Source organism: Melanaphis sacchari, unplaced genomic scaffold, assembly GCF_002803265.2.
Source record: "Melanaphis sacchari strain LSU unplaced genomic scaffold, SCAv2.0 Contig84_pilon_pilon, whole genome shotgun sequence".
Lineage (NCBI taxonomy): Eukaryota > Metazoa > Arthropoda > Insecta > Hemiptera > Aphididae > Melanaphis > Melanaphis sacchari.
Genome location: NW_020271599.1, coordinates 979294 through 994120, shown reverse-complemented (window position 1 = coordinate 994120; position 14827 = coordinate 979294). Strand labels below are relative to the sequence as shown.

At 26.2% G+C, this 14827-nt stretch overlaps 3 protein-coding genes across 4 annotated transcripts; 2 read left to right on the top strand and 1 right to left on the bottom strand.

Moving 5' to 3' along the window:
• Window positions 1–16: 16 nt before the first annotated feature.
• Window positions 17–1767, top strand: LOC112602153 (mediator of RNA polymerase II transcription subunit 7). Of its 2 annotated transcripts, XM_025350102.1 has the most exons (5): window positions 17–125; window positions 225–320; window positions 698–893; window positions 1059–1349; window positions 1413–1767. In XM_025350102.1, exons 3-5 carry the CDS (start codon window positions 699–701, stop codon window positions 1596–1598), a joined length of 672 nt encoding a protein of 223 aa, XP_025205887.1. In that variant the 5' UTR covers window positions 17–125; window positions 225–320; window position 698; the 3' UTR covers window positions 1599–1767. The 2 variants fall into 2 exon arrangements, with proteins under 2 accessions (XP_025205887.1, XP_025205886.1); XM_025350101.1 differs by having other exon boundaries at window positions 43–320.
• Window positions 1768–4132: 2365 nt separating this feature from the next.
• LOC112602158 (apoptosis inhibitor 5) lies at window positions 4133–9099 on the bottom strand. The gene is made up of 9 exons (XM_025350111.1): window positions 8767–9099; window positions 7010–7171; window positions 6745–6910; window positions 6316–6674; window positions 6070–6249; window positions 4890–5047; window positions 4592–4823; window positions 4387–4531; window positions 4133–4319 (listed from the first exon to the last, which is right to left on the bottom strand). Exons 1-9 carry the CDS (start codon window positions 8842–8844, stop codon window positions 4228–4230), a joined length of 1572 nt encoding a protein of 523 aa, XP_025205896.1. The 5' UTR covers window positions 8845–9099; the 3' UTR covers window positions 4133–4227.
• A 271-nt stretch (window positions 9100–9370) lies between these two features.
• Window positions 9371–12099, top strand: LOC112602166 (splicing factor 3A subunit 2). The gene is made up of 5 exons (XM_025350123.1): window positions 9371–9695; window positions 9778–9839; window positions 11017–11194; window positions 11262–11525; window positions 11598–12099. The coding sequence occupies exons 3-5, from the start codon at window positions 11041–11043 to the stop codon at window positions 12011–12013; spliced, it is 834 nt and encodes a 277-aa protein (XP_025205908.1). The 5' UTR covers window positions 9371–9695; window positions 9778–9839; window positions 11017–11040; the 3' UTR covers window positions 12014–12099.
• The last annotated feature ends 2728 nt before the right edge of the window (window positions 12100–14827 follow it).

Here is a 14827-nt window from a genome sequence, read left to right as displayed (position 1 = left end):
GCTAATTGATTTCATGATTACCCGTTAACAACAATAACAAATTGACAACAAGCCAGACTGCCGAATCCAGATCCAGACTAGTCTTGAAGTGACCAACTTAAAGTGAACTCAGAACTCAGCAGCTTGTGAGTTGATCGTAAACGCAATATTATTTAATTATCATTGAATAATATTAGGCAATAAACGACGAATAATTGTATGCTGTTTTTTGTTTGCGTCTTTAGTGACATTTTGTAGTAATATTATCCGTGTATCGTAAAGTCCGTGACGTTCAAATCGTATCACCACCCACAGCTACTACAAATTACAATAGTTGTTAAGTAAGTGTAATTCAAATACAATAATTATCCACACACCTAATCCGAAAACACTATTTATACTCAGATTTTATTCACAGATTCACATTTCACTTGCTTATAGATTTTTTTCTTTGTATTTCTGTTACAATCCGTATTGCATATGTAATTTACATAAAAAAATTTATTACCGTATATTATGTTCCACTTCTATACCTTTAAATTGTTTCTATGATTATTTTACGGAATGTTCAATTTCAGTAATATTTCCAACTTCTTAATTGGTATTTTATACTTATATCTAGCAGTAATATGTTACCACTTTAAGTTTCCAATGTGTAATATTGTAACTATGTCAAAAAATTTTGATTTTTGTATTTCACAATATGCTCAACTTTCAGAATGGCAAATAACCAAGAAGCGATGCAAGTATGTTCTTTGCCTTTACCACCTGTGCAATACTTCCAAAATTATTCAGATGAAAACATTAGGCGAGGTCGTGCTTCTAAGCCTCCACCAATAATCCAAGAAACATACACAATGTTTGGAAATCCATATAATGCTGAAGATAGTATAATAAGACCTTTAGAAACTCAGGTATGTTGTACTAATAAAATAGAAGAATATTGTTTATTATTTTAATTTTTAATTTTCTCTAATGTTTGTGATGTTATTATTTCATCTGGTTGAAATCAAGTGATTACATAGTAATATAATACATACTATATAAATACGAGTTTATTCTAAAATATGTGATTTCAGGGTTTTAAACGCCTTTACCCTCAACATTTTGATAGACGTCGTGAATTACGTAAGCTTAATCATTCGTTATTGGTTAACTTTCTTGACTTACTGGATCTGCTAATCCAATGTCCTGACTCTCCTAGACGAGCTGAAAAAGTTGATGACATAAGTCTATTGTTTATACATATACACCATTTATTAAATGAGTTTCGTCCACACCAAGCACGAGAAACCGTTCGTGTCATGCTAGACTTGCAGAGGAGACAAAGAAATGAAACCACAATACGGTTGCAAAAACACATAGATAAAGTAAATTTTAATATTTCTAGTGTTTACAATTGATAGTAATTGTAATAACTTAATATCTTATAGGTAAGCGATATTTTACAACAAACATTAGAAAATTTGCCAGACACGGAGCTTGATTCTAAGTTAATGGTGGACACATCCAAAATTGATCGTTTAGAACAGAATAATGCCGATGAACCTAGAGTTGATAAATGTATACCTAAAGATAAATTGATGTGTCATCTTATTGATACAATGAATACCAATTAAAAACTAAGACAGTTTATTTATTTTTTGTTATTGTTTTATATATTTATACAGAAAATATTTTGAACTAATAATGTTTTTGTCATTCTTTTAAACTTAAATCATTTATATCTCCATAACCCTTATACATTACCTTTATGCATATTAAAATTAAAAAAAAACATTAAATAATTTAATGTACTTTTTTTTTATTGATAATTGGTTAATATTTGATAATAATGTCACTAAAATACAATCATAGTTTCATTGTGTGTATCTACTGTATTACTATTTTTCTTATGTAATTAATTATGAATTGAAGTAGATTTTAGTATTACTTGTATTTTACTTATAAATTATGGCAAATACATTTTGATAAGGTATTTTTTTTTTTTAATAATAAAATTTTGTGAATCTTGATTAATATTTTTTTTTATCCTATCATGTAGTTTTTTTTTAACAAAAACAGAAATTTTAAATAGTACTTATATCTTTGATTTTTATACTAAATATTATTATTTATATATTTGTTCTAAAAATTGAAATTTATAAGAAAAAATAATGTTTTACGCAAGAAACATTACATTATAGTATTATACTTTCAAAATATAAAATATCCGTAGAAAATATAACATTAATTTGTTATTTATGTTTTGAAATTTAACATTCAAATAATCGAAACATGTTATAGGTATTTTTCATAAAATACCAATTTATAAATGTGTATGTTATTGTACAAGCAAAAGTAAAAAGTGACCATAATAAATTTAATATAGTTACTATAAAGTGTAAGTCAGTAAATATAAATGATAAGTGGTCGATAATTTATAAATATTTCTACAAGTAAGCACAGTTGCAAATGTTCTAACCGGCTCTTATTAAGATCCATGTTCCCCTACTCATTTGTAATTTGTATTTATAATTATTAACCAAAGATTGGAACATTCATTTAAATTTCCATTCAAGCCCTATTAATATTTTTTACAGTGATAAAAAAAGTATAATATATTAATTAATTTTTAAGTATTTCCATATTATAACATAATGCTTGGGCAAAAAACTTCAGAACAATTCCATGAAAGACTTGACAATAATCTTTACTCAACAATAAAATAACTATTCATACTACTTACACAGTTACACGTTATACATTAATTAGGTAATAATTAAACATATTACCATTAACAAACATTTACTGACAAAAATTTTAATTTTACTTATTTATATTTAAATGATGATCCTGTAAATATCAAATTAAATAAGATTTAAAGTAGGTACACAACATTTAATAATAACCATTCAACAAGTATGAAACATATGCTTGTATTTAATTTAATAGATATTGAATTGTATTACAAGGTTCAATACAGTTCTGTTGCTTTAATAAAGTATATTATTTTCAAATTTAATATTATAAAAACGAGAATGGTAAGAAAAACATAAATCTATCCATGAATTAGTTATCTTATAATATGCAGTCTACAGTTATATTAATAAAAATTTAATATATTTTAGTCTGAAATAAAAGATTTTGTTACGTTAAATGACTTTTCACAAAATAAAAATATGAATTTATAGAGTAAAAAAATAAACATTTATATAGTCAGTAAATATAATTGTATAATTTATTTAAGTATGGATAAGGTTAAGAATAAGCAATTTATTTTACTATAGATGTTTTGGAAAATTTATTTTAATCTACTAAACTATTCAGAGTAAATCATTATAATATATTATGTACCACAAATTTAAAATCAACTGAACTGTTATTATTCATACTGTTTTTGACTTTATAACATTAATGAAAGGAGGTAGGAAGATAGTGTATAGAGGTATAAAATAATAAATAATTTATAACAATAATTAATAACTTGGATATTTCAGCTATAGTAGACTATACCTATTACCTACACATAAAAAGGTATAAATACTCATTTACAGTTTAGTAATCTAAATAGCAGCTGACTGGCATATTGGAAGATGACTAATATATAATTTATACACAGGTAAAATATTAAAGATAATTGTAAAGATTATGATTATGGTTATGATGGCCTAGAGATAAATAATAAATTAAAAAGTTGTATATGTTGAAGGTTAGAAAAAACAGCTACAGAAGATCAACTGTTTCAATAATAGAAATAGTTACTGTTTTATTATACACAAAATTTGTCATACATTTTATATATATATATATAAAAAAAAAAAAAGTAATGCAAAAATGAAAATAACTGTAGTCATTTATAAAATTTATGTTGATACTAACTTGAATTGTTTTTAAAGTTCTTTGATAGTCTTAAGTTTTTGTTATTGTTTTTTTTATATTGTAAAATACAAATTTTTTTTATGACAAAAATATACTTTCAAACAAAGTAAAAATTTATTTTATTTGTCAAATAACTGTAATTAAATATTAAACTAGCATGTTACAAAGTAGCTAAGCTCAGTGAATTTACAAAATAATTGGTCAGAAATAAAATGAATATATACATAGTTCATTAATACTAAATCATATTATAATAAGCATTATTGCTTAAAAATAAATGAAAATTATTAACATTTAACAATTAAATCAGTAATTTACTTATTATATGAATAGTACAAAGAACACGTTTGTGAAAAAAAATTGAATTGGATTGAATTGTAATTTACATTAGTATGGTCGCCATGAACGACGATTGCCATTGCTGGTGTCAAACGATCTTTTAGTGTTCCAACCAGTACCACCACCACGACGATTATTATCTAAAATGGAAATTTTACAAAGATTTAATACAGTTAATATAGTAAGTCATGAAAGTGGTATAGTTACTTGTTGTATTGTTAGAAAATTTGGCACTAAATTTATCCTTTGGAGGTTGATATATTTGTTGACTACTATTGCTGCCATCAATCCGTTTAGATTTTCCTTCCACTGTAATAGTTTCATGTTTTTTACCCTCCTGAATAATTTGGGCCTACAATAAAAATTATTATGTTATTCATAACTTTCATAACTCAAATCATATACTTCTTACAAGTTTGGACTTAGTCGCACCACCAAGCCAGGATAAGTTGATAGTTGCTTTAAATCTAGGAGGTATATTGAATAACTCTTTAATTAAAGTATTTATGTTACATGCTAATTTTAATCCTTCTAGTTTTTTTTCAACAATTGGATCATTTTTTACATCTTCTTCTCCTTTTTCTTTTAAGTCTTGCCTGACAATTTTCACAAATGTTTGAGTACATGTTCCTACGTACAATAACCTAAAAATAATAAGAAAATTACATTTAAAATAAATTATTAGTCAAATTTATTTTTATTTATTATACTTTTTTTTAAAATCCTTCTGTCTTTCAGGGTCTTTGCTCAAAAAATCTGGACATTGTTTTCCAAGTTTGTGAAAAGTATACAAAAGTGCTTCAACACGATGTAAATCCATATCTTCAACTTTTTTATTAGAATCATTCTCAGGAACGGTAACTAAATCCTAAAATTAGATACTCATATTATTTGAGGTTAAAATTAATAATTAATCACAATATTTATGAACCTTTTAGAAACTAAACATGTTTATACTTTTTCTATTAATAGATTTTGGGTTGATATTTTTATTTAAAAATATATGGATATGGTAATTAAAAATTATTATTTAAAAATTGTATCCAAATGAAAATCACTTATTGAACAAAATATTTAAAAACTTCAAATTTCCAAGGACAGATTTTGGTTTTCTTTGCAAAATGATATAGGTCAGTTATGAAGAAATACTTTAATACCTTGCTTAAATTCTTTGAGAAAACAAAGTCCTAACACATATGTATACCAGTCTTTTTAATGTAAAACATTTCAAAATAGACCATAAAAAATAAATCCATATCCTATCAGCCATATTCTTATATTTATTAAAATAACAAATGTAATGAACACTAATTATAAACCAACAAGTTGACGCCTGATGAAGTAATAGAATAAGTTAATAGTATGATATAAATCAATAACTAAGACAAGTTGGAGTAGAAGTCTGAATTAGTTAACAGCATACAATGATGAAGAGATTTATCTTAACAATAAGTAACAAGTTATAGATTATTAAAAGAAATAGATAAAATTGGTAAATTTAAAAAAAAATAAATTGAGGGGTAAGAAAGTGGGAGTTGGATTAAATGTCAAGGTAATTTATGGACTACATATTTGTGGCAGACTACATCAGCCAGAGAATATATTAATGGCAATAAATAACTCTTAAAATAAATTGGCCCAAATTACCAAGTGGGCCAAAAAGGTCTAGTTTAAACAGATTTTCAACTTTTACATATTAGTTAACTAATTCAAGCATATTTTATAAATTATAAATACATCACTGTATATATTATTTTCAAATTCTAATAAAAATATCAAAATGAGATATGTTATAGATAATAAATATTTTATGTTATACTGTAAACTAATTTGATAATGTCGTTGTTGACAGTAACATCATAAACTTTTTGAACAATTTCAAATACTTACTAATAGAGCTTGATATACTTGTCCGACTACTGCTTCAGGATTCATTAATTTACCACAATATGGCACAGATTCTGCTAATAACTTTAAAATGATAAATTGCTTATCATTATCTTTTATAAGAGTATAGCGATTCAACAATTCACATATATACACAATAAACTTAGTGGATTCTACATGAGCCTGAAGTAAAATTAAAATTACAGTCATTAATTTAATCAACGTTTCAACTTGGTAACAAATATTTACCGAAAAAAATGGAATAGCAAAATCCAGACAAGTTATGAATCGATTGACTTGATCTAAATCTTTGGGATTAAAAAACTGATCAAGTTCAGCTGTATTTGCCAAGAGTTCAACAAGTTCTTTTTGACCGTCTGGTGTATTTATTAGATGAGTCGATGATAAAATAGTCATGAGTGTTTCAAATTCTTCACAAGTAATATTTTGCATAACTTTTTTGCACTCTGCAATTATTAAATCTTCTACATCTTTTTTAATTATTTCTTTACCCAATGCCATAACTTTGTTCAATATAAACTTCATAGAGCGTTCCCTTACTACTTCTTCATTTGATTGCATTTGACTAAATATTCCAGTTAAGGCTCCTTAATAGATTAAAAAATAAGTAATCACATAGGTCATTTAAAATTGTTTTTATTATTTTAAAATATTTACCTTTAGCATCAATTTTAAAGAGTGATAATAATGAATTCTGAGCTGTAAGTAATTCTTGTGGGTCATCAGCCTGAAGTAATTGAGCTAATATATCTGCTATCTTAGTCAGGTATTCTTTAGACTCTTTACATAATACTGGCAAATCTTTAATTGCTTGTTTCCGTATCTAAGTATACACAACATATTACATAGACATAAAATATTGTTAATTGATTAAATATTATATAGTATTACGTGTTTATGCACAAATGGCCTATTTACTTACACAAATATCTTCATCTTCACAAAGATCAAGTTGAGCCTCTAATGCTTGAGCAGCAAGATTCGGAAAATATTTAAAGAATCTGGTTATAAATTGAGATGCAAGTCTTTTTTCTTTAGTTGATCCTTTAACTGCCGATAATATTTCCAAATACTCAGGTTCTTTCTATAAAATATTATAAGGAATTAATAGTTTATTCACAATATAAATATTGTAGTTAGGTGGTAATGTAATCAAATACCATTTTTTTTTTTTTTTTTTTACAACAATCTATTTATAGATCATTGAATTCTTTATTCTTTAAAGTGAATATAAATTACTTATCAGAAAACATCCATAGAATATGTTTTAATTATTTAACACGTTCAATGCTGGTGCCTTATTATTGTTTTGTTTGCAATAGCCGTACAGAAATTTACCTTTTTCGATTTATTTAAAATTATGACAAAAAAACACACAATTTTAAATTCAAGTAAACTAAAATGTAGCTTAAGTGTACACTAATAAGACCATGAAAAGTAATGTATGTATGCACCAAGCCGATGAGAAAATGACTGTTCTAAAACAATACTCGAATGACAATATCGTGTTATCATCGGTGATGAGCGCACTGCCAACTGTGACAACGGCGTGTTGTCATCGGCATTGAACGTATTAAGAAATGTAAGAAACAATATGAATGAAAGGTGATACATTCAATCTTAGTACCAGGTCAGGATTAATGCTAGTGAGCTATCAAGATCTAGGTAAACCAATCAAAATATGAAACGGTTATAAGTACTTAGTCTTAATTTTATTTTCTTATAGTGATGTAACTATCAAGTATGTAAAATGTGCACAGCACACGAGTCCTTAAGTTTTAAAGGGCACCTTTTGTCTTTTAAATTTTATACTTTTATAGCTCACTTTAAAGTACTTATTGTCAATTTATTGTACCTTTATTAAATAGAGAAAGGAATATTACTATCTATAGGTAATAATAGTTGTCAACAATAGTTTAAAAGTTGAATTTTTCCAAGAAGCAGAAGTATTCCAATTATAAAATTATATTATGATGATTAAAATATTTTAAAAACAAACTGCGCATATATTACATATTATGATTACTGTAATTACTTATTTCTTGATCTATTAAGTATAAACTTCTAGTAATTATCAATTTAATATTATTATTATAATGTGATCACTAAAAACATTAAAAAAAACAAGGAATGTAGATTTAATTTGTAATTAATAGTATTAGTAATTTAAAAAAAAAAAAGCAGTAAAACTTAAGAACTCTTAGCTAAACATAGGTACTATATACTATATAAGGATAACATACATGTATATCACATTATGTTTTAGAATAGAATAAAATAAAAACGTAAGTGCAGTATAGAGCCTTAATTGGAGTAATTATTTTAATCATATTTTATTAAAGTATTAGTTAGGTATCTATTCCTAACTATATTCATACTTTAAAATAATTTATTAACAAACAATTTTACTTTGATATCTATTGCACTAATTTATAAACATAATCATATTAGATAGAATACCTAACAAACTTTAGACTAATAGTTTGAAAGCCAAATATATTTTTAAGCCGAAAAAAAAATTTATGTTAAGTTATCAAAATTACTCATATTGTTTTCAACTGGGTCAAGATTTAAATGAAAAAAATAAATACATTAGTCTTTGTCATTCAGCATCAAATAATTTATCTCTAGGATATTTGATGCAAATAAGATAAATAAATAGGATTGCATTAAACTTACCTCGGCAATGTTTTCCTTAGCGTCGGCAAGTATACCAAAGTATTTATACATTTTCTGAATGTTGTCTTCGGCCTCCATTTTTTTGTATGCAAGAGATTCCTATCAGCGGTTGAATGAACAGATGAAGCGGCAAAAGCAAAAATAAAAGCGTCTTTAAGTGACAAATAGTGACAGTTGGTAAATACGAATTACGGATTCACTCTTAACCGTCAAACGTTATGCGATAAAAAAACGATGAATATTAAACTACTAGTGCGGACTGCGGTTCGCGGGTGGGCTTAGGAAATTCAGATTCAAGAAATCAGAATGATAATCCACGGTTCTGTAGTTTTGTAAGTAAATAATAATTATCAATAAGGATGGTGTTCCGGTACAATAAAATTGGTATGACAACGTGTTTGGGTTAGGTACCAGTGTTGTTTATAAATGAACAAAAAATTATGTATCACTTAATACAACATCACGTTGGGTCCTTATACCACTGAAAATCATTATTATATAGATACTTATAGATCCATTTACAATTACATAGGTGATGTACTCTATATAATTAAGTTTTTTTATCGTGATCGGATCTACATTCACGAACTTGGTGCCTTAATGGTCTTTCATACGCGTTGTTCAGTTTCCAATGGGTTATATTCATTTCAAATGCGATGTTGTTTTGGTATTCATGTATTTGATTAAATACTGTTTTATCCTGTATTATTATCACTCGCGTATGTTGTATACAATGTATACGGTTAAAATAAAGTGATCGTGGTTCACTGGTTTGCCAAGCTACCTAAACGTCCTAAACGTCCTAAACGACAAACGTCATAGCTCTTAAATCAAGAGTATCAAGACTCTTGAGTCTTAGATCTGAACCGTTGAGTGATAAATGTTATTATATTAATCATTATGATTAACTAATAACTATTGACTTCCAGGTATAGAATTTGGAATTTTTTCTTTGTTTATTTAATATAATTTGAACTTATAGCTTAATTATTTGTTTTGTTTTTCATGCAGGTTTTATGTCTTTATGATAATCACACCATAGAACGATACCATCGGTTTTGTGAATTCTCCTGGTAAGTGTTATGTCATTGTTTTGCAGTAGTAACACATACAGTCAAAACTTAAATTAACAAGTTGCAGACCATTAACTTGACTTACAAATTTGACTTCTAGGTGCTCTTTTGCTTTAATTTGTTATGAACACGTATTTTTGTATTACAATAGTCAATAATTAATATAATCACCCTTAATAGTGTAATATAAGCTATAATTATAAAAGTATTTAATGCCCATTAAACCTCAACACACTCCTATTGATGAAAAATTGTATTTAAACAAGGAAGAACATTACAAGGTATACTGAATAATATATATCAACATAAAACCAACACAACAATTTTGTATAGCTATCACTCTCTGAACATAACAATATAAAAGAGAGATTTATTTTATAACCCTAAGAATTGGCTATAAATAAATTTAAATTACCATATTGAAATATCGCAATTTCAATTTTTAATATTAGGTAGATAATATAAATTATATTTAAAATATAAGACTCAATAAATTATGATTATTCTTGTTTTACTGTGTAAATCAAATTTTAAAAATTAATGATACCATTTACAAGTGTTATTATTTTATCAATATTTAAAAGTTAGGGTAACAAATATATATATACCACTTACTAAGCACTTGCTATAAATTATCATATTTTTGATTTTTGTATCTTAGAAAAATTAAAAATATTTTTACATTTGAATTTATTATTAGGTATAGATGCATAGCTATGGACAGAGGGTATTTTGGGTATTAATTCACCATTCTCAGTGATATAAATGTATAAACCAAAAATATATTATCTGCTCTAGCCTTCAGGTTACCTTACAATGATTATATTTTTCATTTATTTTGTTCTAAGAAATTTTTAAAAGTTAAATATATTTTATAATTTATTAATGTAAACTTAGAATTTCATGTTGGATGTATGAACTGTTCTTTTTAAGTTCTAAATTTGAATTTAAAAATTCTGGTTTATATGTTAATTAGGTACATGGTATATTTATGCAGTTTTAATTTTTGATATTAAAAATCATAGTACTTAATTATTCTATATACAATTCATCAACAAAGTAATAAGAATAATTTAAGTACTTATTAACCTAAATATACATGACGATAACATAATGTCATTATTTATAATATAGTATATGTTTATGTACATATTAAAATTATATTATTTTTATGCAGAAATTTTGTAATTAAATTACAAAAATGGATTACCAAAATCGTCCTGGCGGTAAGACTGGTGGTGGTGGTGTTGCATCATGGACTGAAACTAATAAGGATAGACGTGAACGTCTCAGACAATTGGCTTTGGAAACTATTGATCTTCAAAAAGATCCTTATTTTATGAAAAATCATTTAGGTAATTATTATAATTACACTAAAGTAACAAGAAAAATTAATATTTAATTATGTATCCGTGTTTTTAGGGTCCTACGAATGTAAACTTTGTCTTACTTTACATAATAACGAGGGAAGTTATTTAGCCCACACTCAAGGTAAAAAACATCAAGCCAATTTAGCACGTCGAGCAGCTAAGGAAGCTAAAGATGCTCCACAACAGCCAGCTCCTGAAAAACCACGAGTAGAAACTAAAAAGTTTGTTAAAATTGGACGACCTGGATATCGAGTTACAAAACAAAAAGATCCAGAAACAGGCCAACAGAGTTTACTTTTTCAAATTGATTATCCTGGTTTGTAATTATATATGTTTTTAATTTGAATACGTGATTTTTTTTAACTTTTATTTTCTTATGTGTGTTTAGAAATTACTGATAATGTACGTCCACGTCATCGTTTCATGTCAGCATATGAACAAAGAATTGAGCCACCAGACAGAAAATGGCAGTATTTATTGTTTGCTGCAGAACCTTACGAAACAATTTCTTTTAAAGTACCAAGTCGTGAAGTGGATAAATCTGAAATGAAATTTTGGGCTCATTGGAATACTCAAGCAAAACAATTTTATTTACAATTTGCATATAAAGTTGAACAAATGAAACCTCCACCTCCAATGAAACCTCCTCCACCATCTCTTCCACCCCCACCACAACACAATATGATGCATCAACCTGGTTCTAATATGATGTCTCATATGTTCCCTCCTCCGCCTATGTATAATCCTGGACCACCTCAAATGATGAATAATATGATACCTCCACCTCCTCAATTGATGGGTTAATAAGTTTATGAAAGAAATAATTTAATCATTTTAAATATGTTTTTTACAGTCTAAAGAACTCAATAAATATTTTTATTTGCTATTGAACAGTAAACATTTCAATAAATTTAAAGAAATTAAAATGTTAAATTACATTTTGTTTAATATATTTTATAGTGTTTTAAATAAAAGTTTTTAACATTTTAAATATACAAAATAAATTCATGCATAATATTCTGTTTGTGTGCTTATTATATTTATTTGGGTGTACCCATATTCTGATTAATTAAACATATTATAATAAATTAATTATTTTAATACTTCATTTATCTACAGACTACAAAAAACAATATACCGAAGTTGTTTACTATTTGTTGATATATTATACTATTTAAAATTTAAGCTATAATTATGCTTACAATATTTTACAATATAGTTATGTATAATTATAGAAAATTAAGCAATTGATGGGATGAAAAAAAAAAATGATGAAAATATGTTTAATTTTATTAAATTTGGAACCAAGAGTGTTTGAATACTAGTGTCATTTAAATTGTGCCTACCAGTAAGTTTAAATCAAGAGGAGAACTGAAGTTAAAGGTCCTCATTCTTTGGCCAGTTTAAAACTATATGACATGGTCATTTATATTTTATTTATTGTAAAATGTATTAATAATTTTATTGTTTTATATTATACACAAATAATTTAGTGCCTACTAATAAAAATATTTAATTTAATTGTATTTTTTTAAAGCTAACATTCTTATATTTTAGAAGAAAACTGAGAATGAAAATAATAATTATTGTATAATATTATACCAGTTTATAATTTCTATTGGTTTTGCTATCTGTGCCTTTTGATGCACAGGTCTTAATAGTTCTTTGTAGGTACCGAAAATAAATTTTATTGCTCGGTCATTTTTTAAGAATAGATTTAGTTTATATAACAATAAGTGGCGTTGCATTTTAGATAAAGCTAAGTGACACATATGAGAGACCAGAGTACTCCTTAAACTAACTTTACTATGCACATCCCTTCCCCACCGTCATCATAAATATTAGATGTAATCAATAAAAAAATAAGTATTTTACATGTTATAATATAATAAACTAAAGACACAAATAATTATTTAACTAAGTAAAATAAACATGTATAATTATTAGAGTAGATTTATGATCACTATAGGACACGGTACACGCCTAATTGTTCGTTGTTAATGATCAGATCGATGCACAGTAACAAGATAAGTAGATACCTACTAATAAAAAAAAGTTCTTTAAATACCTACACTGCAATATACTAGAAAGTCGTTCACCAAAACGGTATGAAAAAAATTGAACAGAGACTTTTATTATTCTTTGTTAGGTATGAGTTTTTGATTACCTACCTATTATAAAGTAGTAGATAATTAGATTTAATTAAGTAGACAAGCGGAGTAGTTTTATACCAGTATCTACGGAATTCTAAATATTATTTGTTACAGAAAATTTAAACATAAACACTCCACTAGTTTTCCATTTCAGTGACCAATAAGAAATATCGAGATTACCCACTTGCGAATGAATTACCTAATCGCATTGACGCGTGGTAGGTAGTAGGTACCTATAAAGTGTAAGGTGCATCGCTTCGACCGTGGTCCATATTCATATTATGGTTTATTCGCTGCGGATGACCGTTCTCTACTTCACACTGCTTAAGAAATGTCTGTCGTAGAGAGTTGTTATCAGTTGACAGTTTCATTGTTTCGGGAAAACGCTGACTTCTTTCAATTTTCTCTGCGGACTTCGCACATAATAACGCTAAAACTAGAAACGTCTTTAGGTAATGACTAATGACCATATCGTCCATATCCAAAAACTAATTATTCAGCTGGCACTGTCATTTTATTAGATACAATGATATACATTTATTATTAACGACGTTATTTTAGAACTTATGACTATAATAGTCTACAATCTACATGATATGTACCTACATCCCGACGCTGTAAGGACTTTTAAAGGTAAGAACAACTTAACGCAAAATATAGGTACTTAGTGGCTTGTTCTCGGAAACACTTTTATTATGAAATAAACACAAAATATATTATACGATTATACCTATAAGTTAATATATTACAGACAATTTTTATAACACATACCTATGTAATATGTATACTATCGAAACCTCCATCAGCCATACATACGACAATGACTTGATTTTTAGTGTCTGCGCGTGCGGTGGTCTTAAGTAATACATTTTTTGCCATCCCAGCACGTTATACTATATCGGTTTGACCTACTTTAATTACTTAAATTAAAATGTATTTTCTAAGTAAATTTTGTAAAATAATATTAGTCCGTAAAAGTACATAGACGACAATAGGTGGTAATAACCAAACGGAAAACACGCTAAATACGGTAAGTAGGTATACAGAATAAATCACCACTCCATACTTTATTATTTTAATAATGAAATTTTTTAAGTACTTAAGGGTCAAATTTTTAAATAATTAAATTTTATAAACCATTTAAAGAGTGTCTTAAACGATATTATAACTTCATTTTTTTCAAATAAAAATCGTTAATTGTTATATAGAATTTTTTTTTCTAATTTCAACCATTTGTTTTTGAGTAGGTAATTATTTTTTATTATATTTTAAAAATGTTTACTAATTATACAATGTTGATAGATTATTATTATTTACTAAAATTTTCAAGATATATAGCTGCTATATCTCCTAAATATATTATTTTATTAATGAACCTATTACCTAGTTTTTTTAGTAAACACGAATTTAAATTACTCGAATAACTATTATACTTATTTTAAATTTGATTTAGATACATCGAAAT

Excerpts from the sequence above, each read along its gene's own strand:
- LOC112602153 (XM_025350102.1), top strand. The coding sequence starts at position 699 with ATGGCAAATAACCAAGAAGCGATGCAAGTATGTTCTTTGCCTTTACCA. Across the intron at positions 894-1,058 it reads TAAGACCTTTAGAAACTCAG|GGTTTTAAACGCCTTTACCC; the intron begins GTATGTTGTACT and ends ATGTGATTTCAG. Across the intron at positions 1,350-1,412 it reads TGCAAAAACACATAGATAAA|GTAAGCGATATTTTACAACA; the intron begins GTAAATTTTAAT and ends AATATCTTATAG.
- LOC112602158 (XM_025350111.1), bottom strand. The coding sequence starts at position 8,844 with ATGGAGGCCGAAGACAACATTCAGAAAATGTATAAATACTTTGGTATA. Across the intron at positions 6,911-7,009 it reads GTGAAGATGAAGATATTTGT|ATACGGAAACAAGCAATTAA; the intron begins GTAAGTAAATAG and ends GTGTATACTTAG. Across the intron at positions 6,250-6,315 it reads TTGCTATTCCATTTTTTTCG|GCTCATGTAGAATCCACTAA; the intron begins GTAAATATTTGT and ends ATTTTACTTCAG.
- LOC112602166 (XM_025350123.1), top strand. The coding sequence starts at position 11,041 with ATGGATTACCAAAATCGTCCTGGCGGTAAGACTGGTGGTGGTGGTGTT. Across the intron at positions 11,195-11,261 it reads TTTTATGAAAAATCATTTAG|GGTCCTACGAATGTAAACTT; the intron begins GTAATTATTATA and ends CCGTGTTTTTAG. Across the intron at positions 11,526-11,597 it reads TTTTCAAATTGATTATCCTG|AAATTACTGATAATGTACGT; the intron begins GTTTGTAATTAT and ends ATGTGTGTTTAG.